Source organism: Schistocerca gregaria, chromosome 8 (assembly GCF_023897955.1).
Source record: "Schistocerca gregaria isolate iqSchGreg1 chromosome 8, iqSchGreg1.2, whole genome shotgun sequence".
NCBI classification, from domain to species: domain Eukaryota; kingdom Metazoa; phylum Arthropoda; class Insecta; order Orthoptera; family Acrididae; genus Schistocerca; species Schistocerca gregaria.
Genome location: NC_064927.1, coordinates 208,246,327 through 208,259,528, shown reverse-complemented (window position 1 = coordinate 208,259,528; position 13,202 = coordinate 208,246,327). Strand labels below are relative to the sequence as shown.

Genomic DNA, 13,202 nt, shown 5'->3' with positions numbered 1-13,202 from the left:
GAACACACCTTGGTTGCTATTGGACGCCATTGCTGCTTACACAAATCAGCGGTCCGTTATTTACACAAAATACATGACCTGTGCATAGTTATTAATGCCACATATCTTCACAAACCTACCAACCAACTGTGGGATCCCTGAGACCCGAGAATCAGTGATCAAAGATGGAAAAGCTATTAAGCAAATGGTCATAGTCTTCTGGCTCATTGGCGTATAATAATAGTATATTTTGTGATTAATGAATTTTGTTGTAGTTAAGCAAAAGAATGATGATTCTCAAAAGCTGATATCTTTACTCAACAGCAGCAATAAAGACACAAGTGTATCTGGATGTTACAATTCTCTAGCTCTGGGTATGTATCCACTGGCTTGTGTCCACACTGATGAAGAAATAAGTGTAAAGAATATGAAACATCCCCTAGAGAGCTCATAACCCTAATAGTATGCGTGTGGTGAGCCTGGGGCACTGAGCTATTGCAATACTCCTTTTTTTTCCTGAGCTGTAATTGTACTCCCTGACTGTACTATTTCAATGAGTATACCTTTTCTCTGACTCTGTACATTTTATTGTGCAATAATATCATAAGCATCTCTTGTGATTAGAACACATTTGACACTCACAGTCCAACACACGTGTCAATCTGTTCTATGAAGGTGGGGACTGGGGGGGGTTTGGTTGTCAGGTACCCGCGTAGTCACAGCCTTTGACAACACTGTGTTGGTGCCAGGACACTATTTATGCATGCCAAGGATTATATACCTTTAGAGTTGGGGGCACGGGTATTTTGGACAATGATTACCATGCTGGGTTGCTGTTGCTGCAGCGAGGTGGCACCCATGGGGAGAATCTCACACTGATGACCACGGAAATCCAGCAGTTTCACCAGAGAGAATATATTGTTTCAACACAGAAAGGTAAGAGTTCAAGATTTTCCCCTCCCTTGGCAGTGCTAAACTTCCCTCATTACCTTGTTTGTACCCGTACTCATGGTGAGTTCTTTCTGAAAATGAAAATGTTTAGCATCAATTAGTAAAAGATGAAGTTGTTCCATACAATGTCTCCCCCACCCCCACCCCCACCCCCTTATAAGAAGCTCAGTGACATACCTGTCACTATGACATCTCAGCAAGATCATCAACATGCTCCAGGGTGTTAATTTGTATCATGATTTCACATTGCTGACACACAAAGAATTGTGTACAAACCTTGAACAACAAGGTGTTCAGTTTATTTACAACACCTAACAAAGACCAACAGATAGTTAAAAGTAATGGTATGCCAATTTGAGGTAAAAGCCCAGCTGATGCTTTAATTGTTTTCATTTCGGGCACATATCTCCATACTCACAAATTACCCATTTGTGGAGACAGCAGATGGCTGTAGAATGAGACCAGGTGCCAATATGTACCAGCCATGGAGGGCAATCCTTTGGTATTTGAAGTTTCTCATTTTAAAGGAGGAGACAAAGACCTAGGAGTGCAAAGCTTTTTACTGTCTTTTGTGTTTAGAACCACAGGAAAAAATATCATCAAATTCAAATGACAACAAACTTTGCAAATATGCAAGGGTAAAGCCACTCACATCTCCTCCAGTGCAAGCCGTGATAGTCATCTGGTTGTGGGGGCAAATGATCCCCTTCCTCCTGTTCCGCTATATCTGCATTAAGGACTTCCGTTCCCCATCCTCTGCTGCAATGGCGTCCTCACACTCATAACCCTCCCGTCCCCATCATGCAAGGTAACCTCTATGTTGTCCTACTCAACAGATGAGCACTGCCTTGCAGAGTTCGATGTCGGCCAGTAAATAATAGAACAGGCTATGGGCACCATTGCATTTAGTTCAGTGTCCCTTCCAGATGTACATCTTGAAACTCCCAACCAGAGATAAAACCCATAAGGAGAATAAATAGAAGGAAGAAGATCAGAAAAATCCAAAGGCAAATGGAATTATACAACTACCTTGTGGTGCAGCCTTCATTTTGGGACAGTAGTGTAGTTTTTCAGATCGAATTTTGCTACTTAGTTCCAAGAATTATACCTAGCTGACCTCCAAAGAATTGAATACATAAATTAATGCAGGATTGTTCCACTTTAGCAATTGTGGCTGCAAATTCATATCTTTAGAAGAGAAATGTATTTAGTTCAATCATGTAATATGTGTTGATCAATGACTACAATTGATTCTGTTACCATGTCAACCAAAGATATTCAAACTCTGCAGAGTAGCTATTTGCTATAAGTGTCTGCACATGCAGTATCAAAGTTTGTGTAAAATTAATTCAGGATTATTAGCCCTGCATTCAGTGGAGTAGTAATTGTTAGTTTCACCACCAGTTTGAAGCGAGATGATTATCATATTATCTACTGTATCAGATACCTTCTGTAATTTTATGTACTAAGTGTTGCTTTTCAGAAAAACTCTGTTCTGTGAAGCATGCACCCCTATTTCGCAGGCATTTTTAATAATAAACTACCACTCACTCCATATAGCTGTGGTTGTATGCATATGGATTTTGCTCTTTGAAATGTCTATATCCCTCCAGACAGGGAGTTGGCATGTGAAGATATAGTTAACTTGATCTATCAGCTACCCCTGCTTTTCCTCCTGCTGGATGATTTCAAAGCCCAGAATCCTTTGTGGGATGGTGTTAAAATATCTGACCTAGGCAAACTAATAGAACAAGGGATCACAGAACTTGACCAATGTTTATTATACAGCCCCCCCCCCCTTTGCAGTGGCATGTGGAACGCATTCAGCTATCAATATTTGCTCCTTTAGCCCCCCCCCCCCCTCCCCCGCCATCAATTCTAATGGAGAACACATAGAGAACTCTCTCCAAGAGTATTCTTTTCCCAATTCTCAAGTCATTTTCCCATATCAGGTTGGTTGCAGAAACCAATTTCTTCCCACAAGCTACGTCCTGAGGGGAGCCCTGCCTTTTCGACCCACACATCTCCATCACCTCACTGTAGTTTATTACTTTTTATTGATATTTTAACTTGATTCTTCTTCTCGCTGTGTTTTACACCAAAGATGAAATGATTAAAGATTGAATTGACTGTGTATCTGCCCCTGAATTGTAGACCTGCATGACATGTACTTATTTCAACCTCTGTATGCTTTTATACAGATCATTGTTTCCATAATTTGTTTCTTATTGTACATTTTTACTATTCAGCGAAGACAGCACTCTGATTTTACAGTGACTGAGGGATTGGTGGTCAGGTGGGTGTAAAACTTGACCTCCCACCATAGGACTATCCCTGGGGTTTCAACTTGTTTTCTGTCACCCTCCCTTACAACATTTTATGTTTTATTGCTGCTTACGGTTGTCTTTCCTTGCATATACTTCTACCTAGTTTGGTGCCTCAGATGATAGTAATAAAATTGCCTGTTCACCTGTATCTCCTAACTTAATCCATTAGAGGCTTTGATTTGTAAACTAAGAAGGGGCTGATGACCGCTCCATCTAGTCCCTATTAACTTTAATAATCAATCAATCCATATAGAGTCTAAGATGTAGTCAACCTTCTTGGCAGAAGATAGGTAATACATAAAGGGCAGTGATAAGGGATAGTTGTGGAATAATCTCCGGCTCTGGGCATGACTCCCATTCACCACCTGTAATGGAAAATTACATAGTTAATTTTTTATTCTATTTGCAGGTACATACCTGCCATCCTGGTACATATTTTAAACACACATGCCACAGTTTCGTAGCATGCTGCTAGAGGAGCAGACCATTGAGTGGAAAGGGGCTGTGTCATTTTGTTTTGGCTGCTCTATTGCTGCGCTATGACACTGTGGTGTGGGAATTTCAACTTGTACCTGGATTGTCGACATATACGCTCAAAGAGATAAAAATATATTTACTTAACTTTATTCTTTGAGATAATTAAATATTTGTGGCTACATGTCATACTAGAGTTTACTTATAAGCTATAGGTTTATTTTAGCCATGAAGTCCTGCATCATTTGAACCTTTTGATGGAGCAGTGGAAAAAGTTGTGGCTTTAGTAAAATATTAAGAGGTTACCGTAGTATCGCTTTGTACAGAAACTTGGGCTTCTAACAATACTGTGAAACGCTCTAAACACAAAATAAAGTTTTCTCATAATTGCTGCCACAGCCAATGGGGTATAACATAGTTGTGAACCCACACTGAAATAATAGGCTCTGTTAATAGATTTTGACAAATGAAAGATGAAATGAAGTTACTCGATCAAATAAGAGTTTGTGTATTCACCTGAGTGCAGAAGATAATTATTATCAAATTTGAATTTTTTGTTAACATGACATTCTCTTTGTGTTCGCTAATGCTACTTGAAATCTGTGTAATAAATTTTGTAAAATTTATGATCATTTCATCCTACGTGTTTGCATCAAAATTTTGCTTCAAATTTTGGAGTTGTTGTTACAGTTTCCCTACGACGTTTCGGAATAATGCTTCATCCGAAGAAAATGTGACTGATGTGAAAAAGTGCTGTCTCCACCACAGTGAGTTCCAGACTGACAAAACAAAGCAGGGTGAAGAGAAGAATAGCTTGGCCAATAGTGCATGCCCGATCTGCCTGGAGAATTTGGAATTCTTTTCACCATCTCAAGGTCGTCAAGTAATGTCAACACTTTGTGGCCATCTGTTTTGTCAGAACTGTATTACAAGTGTTCTGAAGAGTTCAAAGGAATGTCCATCTTGCTGTCGGCGCTTGAAATTGAGTGATATCCATCCTATTTTCATACCATAAAGATTTATATGGAGGGGGAGGGGGGGGGCGAGAGAGAGAGAGAGAGAGAGAGAGAGAGAGAGAGAGAGAGAGAGAGAGAGTGAGTGTATGAGTGTACGTGCATGCGCAGTGCCCTCACTAAATGTGGGTAAACTCTTCACAACTGTCACTCGGCAGAGTAAACCTATGAAGCAAAATGAGGGAGTATGTAGTAATAAATGTATATGTGGTTTTTTTTAAAGTTGTTACTTGGATGACTACAGGTGTAAATTTCACAGTTTATAAAGATGCTACTTGCTGGTTGTTTGGTAGTGTACTGGGCACTCACTATATGCGTTTATTTTTAATCTAAAGTGTTGTAACATTTTCAGCTTCATAGCCATAATGTAACTGCCTGCTGCTATTCCTTTCATTTATCATTTGCTGGGTTGTGATATGTCACTCTTACAGAAATAAACTGCAACTCCCATAAGTTAGGGTATGAATTGTCACTTCCCATTCATCTGTTGTACAGTACCTTATTTTATTTTTTTCTTGTGCTGCTCTTTCTTGTTCAATAACTGTTATGTAACATATGTTCCAAATTATATTATTATATGTATTATAGTCTTTTCAAGAGTTTGTTGCTATCCTCTTACCTGTTTTCCACCTGTCAACTTACACTACTCTTTATCTCTGGTGCACCAACTGTTAATAATGTGGTTTTTTGCGAGCTCATACACTACTGAGGAATGGTTCAGGAGTTTAATCTCAATGTGTTTAAATCTTTATTGTATATACATTAATATTAGTGAGAGCTGCTGATTGCAGAATCAGCATCCCGCTGTAATGAGTGAGATGTCGAGCTCATAGAGTTTTGGTGTAAAGTTTTCTAGAAAATAAAAAAAGCATTGTAGTATAAAAGTGTGTGTTGAACTGATATGAGAGTTGAATTATTATTAACTACTTTGTATTACTAGTTATCTAACCTCTACCCTGTGTTACTGAAGTAATCCTTCACTACATAAAATGTATCGGTTAATGAGAACCGTTTTACCCATAATTTGAAATAAGCTTGTTTTCGTACTCTCTTAAAGAACAAAATAAATCTGTGATACTGACGTCTCCTTCCTATTTTTTACAAAACTATGGCTCTGAACAGCAACAATTTATTTTCACATTAACTAACTATATTATTACAGTGAATTTTCTGAGGACACTATTGCGTTATTCTTTTTCAATGTGAGTAGACTTAGGAATGTGTGTGTGATTTTACTACCAGATTACTGGAGGAGGAGGAGATTAGTGTTTAGCGTCCCGTCGACAATGAGGTATCAGATTACTGTCATTCTCTCGATGTTTCTAAACACACCCACAGAAACGCACAACTTTCTCATATTTCTTGTTTTATTTTGTGTATAATTTTAATTAATGATAATTTTAATTAATGATAATATCAGCAATATTAATGTCTATTCCAGACTGTAAATAAATATTATCAGACAAAAATTGCCTTTCAATTGTATTCTATTGTTCCAGGTAACGCCACAGCAAGGAGATATTTTAAGTCAAATACACATTGAGTCTACAGCAAAGAATGTAGCTCCTCATCATATCTTCACATTGAATTGTTTCCAACATGTGTGTCCTTATTTTTACTCAGAATTTGTTAACACAGGGTGTATACGACCCGGGACAACCGGGGAAAATCCGGGAATTTTTTCATCCGGGAGAAAACTGGGATAAACCCAGGATTTTTTCATTGTTTTAGCATTCAGTTAAATTTTTGTAATTTTGACAGCAGAATTGATTCTCTAACAAAGAATGTTAGTATATCCTGCTACTGGAGAATGTTACTGCAGCAATAAAATATAAATGAGAGGAAAAAATAAAAGTTTAGTGGCAAAGGAAATTCGCAATTTACAGCAACAAAACACCATGCACGCACAAGCTTCTGCAAATAGCAAACATATGTCAAAGGCCGTAGGGTGCAGACTGTAATTCTTCGTAACAATAAACTGCTTGCTATGAGCATGACGTCACAACTGTTCACATTAGGTTCATTTGACCAATTGCCAGGTCTGTTGCGCATACGCATTTAACTTGCGTATAAGCAGTACCTTCTCTCACTACCTGAAGTTTGGCTGTTAGCTGTATCGGTAGTAGCAGCAAGCAGCCAGATGCAAACGAGAAAAATTTTTGTCCCACGCCCTAGCTGCCAGATCACACAGAGTTGTCTGAATTAATGTGGGGAGAGGGTTAACCTCCACGTGACCCGTGTTTACGTTAAGTGATTTCGCTGCTTCTTTTCCTGTACAGCTCCCACGTCAAATGAAAACAAAACGAAACAAAACGGATTTCTGTGGCCGGGAGCTATCAAGTGAATTAAAATGCATTCACATAATTACGGAGGGCAAAAATTTATTACTAATTTCAGTTTTCTGATTTTATTTTATTTCCAAGTTAGTAGCAGTCAAGCATTAATCGCCTTGCAGAACAGTAAAGTTATTTTTGCAAGTTCGCTAAAGAAATTTGACTTTATTAATCTTTCCGCTGAGGCAATAATTTTATTTGAAACGAAGTGTTTGATTCTACAGTATTGGCTAGTTCCAACTGTTCGCTGAATTTCAAGTGCACATTATCATCTTCTGCCATATATGGCATTATGTCATAATAAGGAACCAAAAATAAGATCGTAGAGTACTGGTGCTCCAAGAAAATTTACATCCCAAAAAACCACACTGAAAAGCCTAATATCAAATGGGACCTACTTCATTGTGAATCTGGAAAAAGCCAATTTGCACTTCAAGCCGAATTATGCATTTTAGTATGGTTTACGAAATTCCGATGCTCTTTAGAGTATCCTCTTATGCCCTGTTTCTTTTATGGTGTAATGTAAACTCTCTTAGTGCTTTATACACACGAACATACAGGCTTCCTACACCACTGCAGTTGCACACGCACAATAATACCTGTTTTCTGGAGCTCTCTTGCAACTGGTAAATCGAACGTATTTCTGACAGTCTCCGGATAGTATTGCGAACGGTGGCTAGAAAAGCATTACTTTCTATGTAAAAGATGAATTATGTTACGTGCGAGAAAGTGGGATGGATATCTAAATCGCAGAGCGTTCGAAACTGAACAGTTTGAGGACCAGCCACTTACAAGAATTTCGAACCAAGACATTTATGTCATAATTTTAAATTTACTGGCACGTTTGTGTAATGTATCTGAAAGAACACAAGCAAAAAAAGATCAATAGTACATGTAAAAGCTTAGCTTCTGTCGTCGTGTGTTAATCTTAGAGACTAATATTATATGTGAAAGCTTAGCTTTCCTTGTAGATATATGGTACTGTGTACATTAATGTAAACCGTTAACTTTTCCTCTTGCGTGTTCACGCTATGTAACCAGTGATCTTGCTATTGGGTGACTGTAACACATGTCCTATGCTCTGAACAGCTGCTGTCGTCAGCTGGCGAGATCTCGTGGCTTGAGATATGACTCGCTTACAAAAGGACATCGCAACCTCGGTTTCAACACTCCGGAAGCTAACGCGCTGTGTTTGGTGCAATTCGAATTTATACTTTCGTAATACGAAAATATGCAGCGTATATGTTCAAAGGTCTTTCCAAAACTTCTCTCCTTTTCTTTATTAAGTCTCTCCAAAACTTCTCTGCCCCATCTTTCTTTTTTTTTCCGGGAAGTTCTACGCGAATGTATAAAATGTTAACTGTTCAAAGAATTGATAAGTTTTACAGTTCCAAGGGAAAATCTATGGAAAACCTACTGTCACTTAGCACAGAAAAAGTGTATTTTCGCCCGGGAAAAAGCATATTTTTTAAACGGGTATCCGGGAGAAATCCGGGAATTTTTTTCCTTGTCCCCATATACAACCTGTAACAAATGTGATCATTCAAAATTACTTATCACTTGCCTCATTCAATATTAAGAATATGTACATCTTTACATACAAAGTTTTATCCAGTTGTTCAGAAATCGTGCCTACTTAAAGGTGGTGCCACATCAGCCTTGAACTAATTCTTTTAGTTTGTGTTTCACCTTTTCTCAATAATATACATAATTTATTTTCTTTAAATTTCATGTCACTAATTTCATATTCCTTGTTGAGTTATTGTATAAATTTCTACTTGAATTGTATTCTGCATTGTATGCTCTAGTTATCATTCAGTATGCAAGACTGAGTTCCATGTAACAGAATGTATAATATGTTAAAATTCTATGTCGTTAATGCTTTTATGCAAGTAGTCGTATCTCCAGGTGTAAGTGAGAGAATTAATCTCCTTGAGCACTTCAATTCTTTACTAGTCAGTTAAACACAATCTAATAAGTAGTTCATCACTCAATGTCTAGGTCATACTCCTTTGATTCATCTGATACACCAATATAGCTTTGTGTGTAATCTCATTTGACTCAATAGAGAGAACAGAGCAATGTTACTTGTCATAGTCTTCATAGTTACTTGTCATAGTCTTCATAGTTAGTACCCACATGTGCCTCCTTACTCCACCTGACTTCTCTCTTCAATACATTCGCACACATACTTAAACATTGGAACAATAGGGTTCTACTTCAGCTCCTACAACTGTGTTCAATAATTAATTCTCCATATCATTGGAGGACCTGCCCTTGCATCATTCCCAATGCTGTATTACTAACACATAAATAAACTAAAGTGCTTGGCCCCTAATAGGTTAGCCATTCTCCAATGCATACTCTATGTTGTCTTAATGATCTACACAGTATGCACTTATGAAAATTAAAGATGTCCCGAGTCAGACTCGTTTTTTTGCTTTATTTTCTTAATCTAATAACATTTCGCCTCTAATGTCAGGTGCATTTGTTACTGGTGAAAACTTACCTTCATGAAAATTCTCTTGGCACTTTATCTTGTAAGTGGTTCATAGAGTAGGCAGTGTGGTGCAGTAAAATTTTTTTCATTCATTTTGTTTACTTTCCTTCCTTGCATCTTTGTTTTCAGTTTCCTAGGTTTTCTACTTGTGGCTAATGTGTAAATAACAAGATCTGCATTTTGTGTATTATTGATTATATATAATGCTTTTAAAATAACAGGTTCATTCCGGCGGTGATCAGTGCACAAATTTCTTTAAGTCTTTGTGCAGAAATGAAGCTCGCATCTATCCTGGATTTTAATTGACAAACAAATAAGATCCAGGATGTGGAATAATGGTGATCACTTACAGATCTGAGTATAGTAATTGCCACATCACAGTTGAATTTCTTTAGTTGATTTTGGTTGTGTTCTAAGAACAACTTACCAAATTTGATATTCACAAGTATGTTGTAGCCTTTTGTCAAAGAGTTTTTTTCCAGATGAACCTTTTCCTCTTGGGGAACTTCATCAGGTGATATCCGAACTAGGGGTGTAATCCAGGCATCCACTTCAGACTTGCACGACATCAGTTCTGTTATGGTAAAACCTTTGAAAGAATGCGCATACTTTGTTCAAAAGGAGCTAAGTATTTTACACATTTAGTCTGTTTTGTAGGAATGCATATCCTGATAAACCTATTGAATTCCATAAAAATCTTTTCCAGGGAATCTGCTTTCAAATCTAAATCGGAACTAAAATTTGCATTATTTCTTTGTCCCTCAAAAAAGTTTTCCACCTGTAAAATCCAAAATGTTGCCCTGTTGAAAGAGCAGTGGCTTTTGCTAACTCAAGGCAAGTAGTGTTCTGAGATCCTTTTAATGGTGGCTGATGTTTATTCTTGGCAGTGTATAACTAAAGATATTTTGTGAAGACATCCTGTAAAGCAATAACATACTATGCACCTACCCTTGTCTAGGGTAGGGGTCCCACAGTATTCAAGGACACTAACTCCAAGGGCTTTGTCAGAATGATAGGATGTAGTTCAGTCAGACAGAATTGGTTTGAAGGGTTTGCTTTCTAGCAAACAATATACAATTTCAAAACTCGATGACACAATAGGTAAATAACAATAGGCTACTATTTTGTTTGTATGCCTGGAAATTCTGTAATGTAGTATTTACTTGTTTATCATGGGTATTTTGTGGGAGTTTTGGTTTTACAATTTGCCATTAGTGACCCACATCTTGCAGAGGATTCATCTGTAAATAATCAGAATAGAAAGAGCCTTGATGTATGAGTAAAATGAGAAAGTCAGATGTTTGCTCAGTGAGCTGTGTGGATTCAGTTGGGTATTTGCTCAGTGATCTCTATAAATGCATTAAGACCTAGTGGAAGATGCGCAAGAGTATGCGCAACAATGTTCTATTCTCCTTCTATGTATGCAGTTTCAAAGTCAAACTTGTGAAGAGAGAGGGACCAGTATGCTTAAAAGGAATGACAATGCTTGGTGGCCACAGAAAACTTTGGCATATTTACGCCAGAGGCAATATTTAAATTTCCTGAAAGCCCAAGCAGCTTCTAACTCTTGTCACTGTGTACGATCATTCACACGCTGTGAGAACTATGCTTGCAAAACTTATTGCACAAGCAGCAGGCTTTCTGTCAACATCTCAAATTTAAAGTAGAAATGTCCCTATTCTGTTAACACACATCTGCAGCTAGACAAAAATCTTTATTCACATCTGGATGGTACAAAAGGTTTGCACTGACTAAGGCTCCCTTGATTGCCTCAAAATCTTTTGGCATTAACTTGAGCAAAACCAGGTGGAATTCTTACTCAAAAAATGCAGCAAGACATCAGTATTTAAAAGCTGGTCCAGAACAAATTACTAAAAAACTGGTATTAATCCAGGGAATGCTTTTACTTGTCTTTTTGTTTGAGGAACAGGAAAATGCCTGATCACATCACATCAATCTTTCCTTTCTCTGAAAGTATTGCCAGAATAGTGTCAGGCTGTCAGCTGATAGGTATAGCTGCTTGAAGGAAGTCCCTCTAACTAGGGGCTCACCTTCAGAGGATGTAATGTTTCCAAGTAGAGAAGGAATTAGCATATTTCATGAAAATATAAGAGGTTTTAGAGATAAAGTTAGTGAACTGCTTATAGATGTTGACTCTGAAATTATTGGTATATCAGAGCAGCACTTAAATAATTTGACAATTCAGAGGCTACCTTTACCATATACAAATTAGCTGGCTGTTTCTGAAGGAGTTCCTTGTGGGTTGGGGAAGTGCCTGTGTATGTAAAATAAAAACAGTATTCCATTTGAGTCCATAGGTAAATCAAGACACTGCACTGAACAGATATTTGAATGTTGTGCAAGGTCAGTTGAATTTAGTGAAACTAAACTTCTAATTGTTGTTGTTTATAGGTCCCCCAACTCTAACTTTAGAGCGTATCTGTTCAAGCTAGAGAGGGTTCTTGATTCACTTTGTAGGAAGTGCCAGAAATTAGTTATATGTGGTGGCTTCAATATTAATTTTGTATATGATGGCGCAAGAAAAAGGACGTAGGTAGATCTTCTAAATTCAAATGATCTGATGCAGACAGTATTTTTTCCAACTAGGGTGCAGGGGAACAGTCCACAGCCATAGAAAATATTTTTATTCATTCTTCATTACTAGATGGGCATTTTGTTCGTAAAAGACTGAATGGCACAAGAGTTTTTTATACCTTGTCAAGGAACAAGAGTGGTAGGATGTTTATAGTGCCGATAACATAGATGATAAATACAATGCTTTCCCTAACACATTTCTCATGTTCTTTCAGAGTTGCTTTCCATTAGAAGGTTCTAAATGGGGTACTAGCAGTAACAGGCATCACGGGTGGCTGACAGGTGGGGTAAGGATATCATGTAGAACAAAGTGGGAATTATATCAAAATGTTAGAAATAGTCACAACCAAGCTACAGTAGCCCATTACAAACAGTATTGTAAGGTGCTTAAAATGTTATTAGTAAGGCAAAGAATACGTGGTCCACAGTAGTTAACAATCATTTTCTGAGTATTTCTGGTGAATTACATAAAAATTAAGTTTCTACAGGAAATCATATAACTTTCTTGGCAAATGTCATTCTAAGATTGATGCCTGAAATACTCCTCTGTGATACAGACAAGAGGGAGATTGAGTCAATAATTAAATCACTAAAGACTAAGGACTCTCATGGTTATGATGGTGTGTCTAGCAGAATATTGAAGTGCTGTGCTGTACATGTTAGCCCTGTATTTAGCCATATTTGTAATTTTTTCCGTTAGGAATAGTCATTTCGTGAGTGATTAAAGTACTCAGTAGTAAAACCGCTTTATAAAAAGGAAGAAAGGGATATCGTAGGTAACTTTAGACCTATTCCTATGCCATCGGTGTTTGCAAAAGTTATTGAAAAGGCTGTGTATGTAAGGATAAGTGATCATTTCATATCACACGATTTGCTATCAAATGTAGAATTCAGCTTTAGAAGTCGTTTAACAACTGAAAATGCTATATTCTCTTTTCAGTGAGGTACTGGATGGACTAAACAAAAGGTTTTAAACACTAGGGAAATTTTTTGATTTAACTAAGGCATGATTGTGTTTATCACAAAATAT

At 37.5% G+C, this 13,202-nt stretch overlaps 1 protein-coding gene across 4 annotated transcripts in view; it reads left to right on the top strand.

Annotated features, from left to right (window-relative positions):
• LOC126284892 (uncharacterized) overlaps window positions 1-5,825 on the top strand; it is a 93,756-nt gene extending 87,931 nt beyond the window's left edge. For all 4 annotated transcript variants that reach the window (XM_049984150.1, XM_049984148.1, XM_049984149.1 and 1 more), the window contains exon 3: window positions 4,422-5,825. In XM_049984150.1, coding sequence (XP_049840107.1) covers window positions 4,422-4,746 — 325 coding nt within the window. In that variant the 3' untranslated portion in view covers window positions 4,747-5,825. The remainder of the gene's footprint in view (window positions 1-4,421) is intronic.
• The last annotated feature ends 7,377 nt before the right edge of the window (window positions 5,826-13,202 follow it).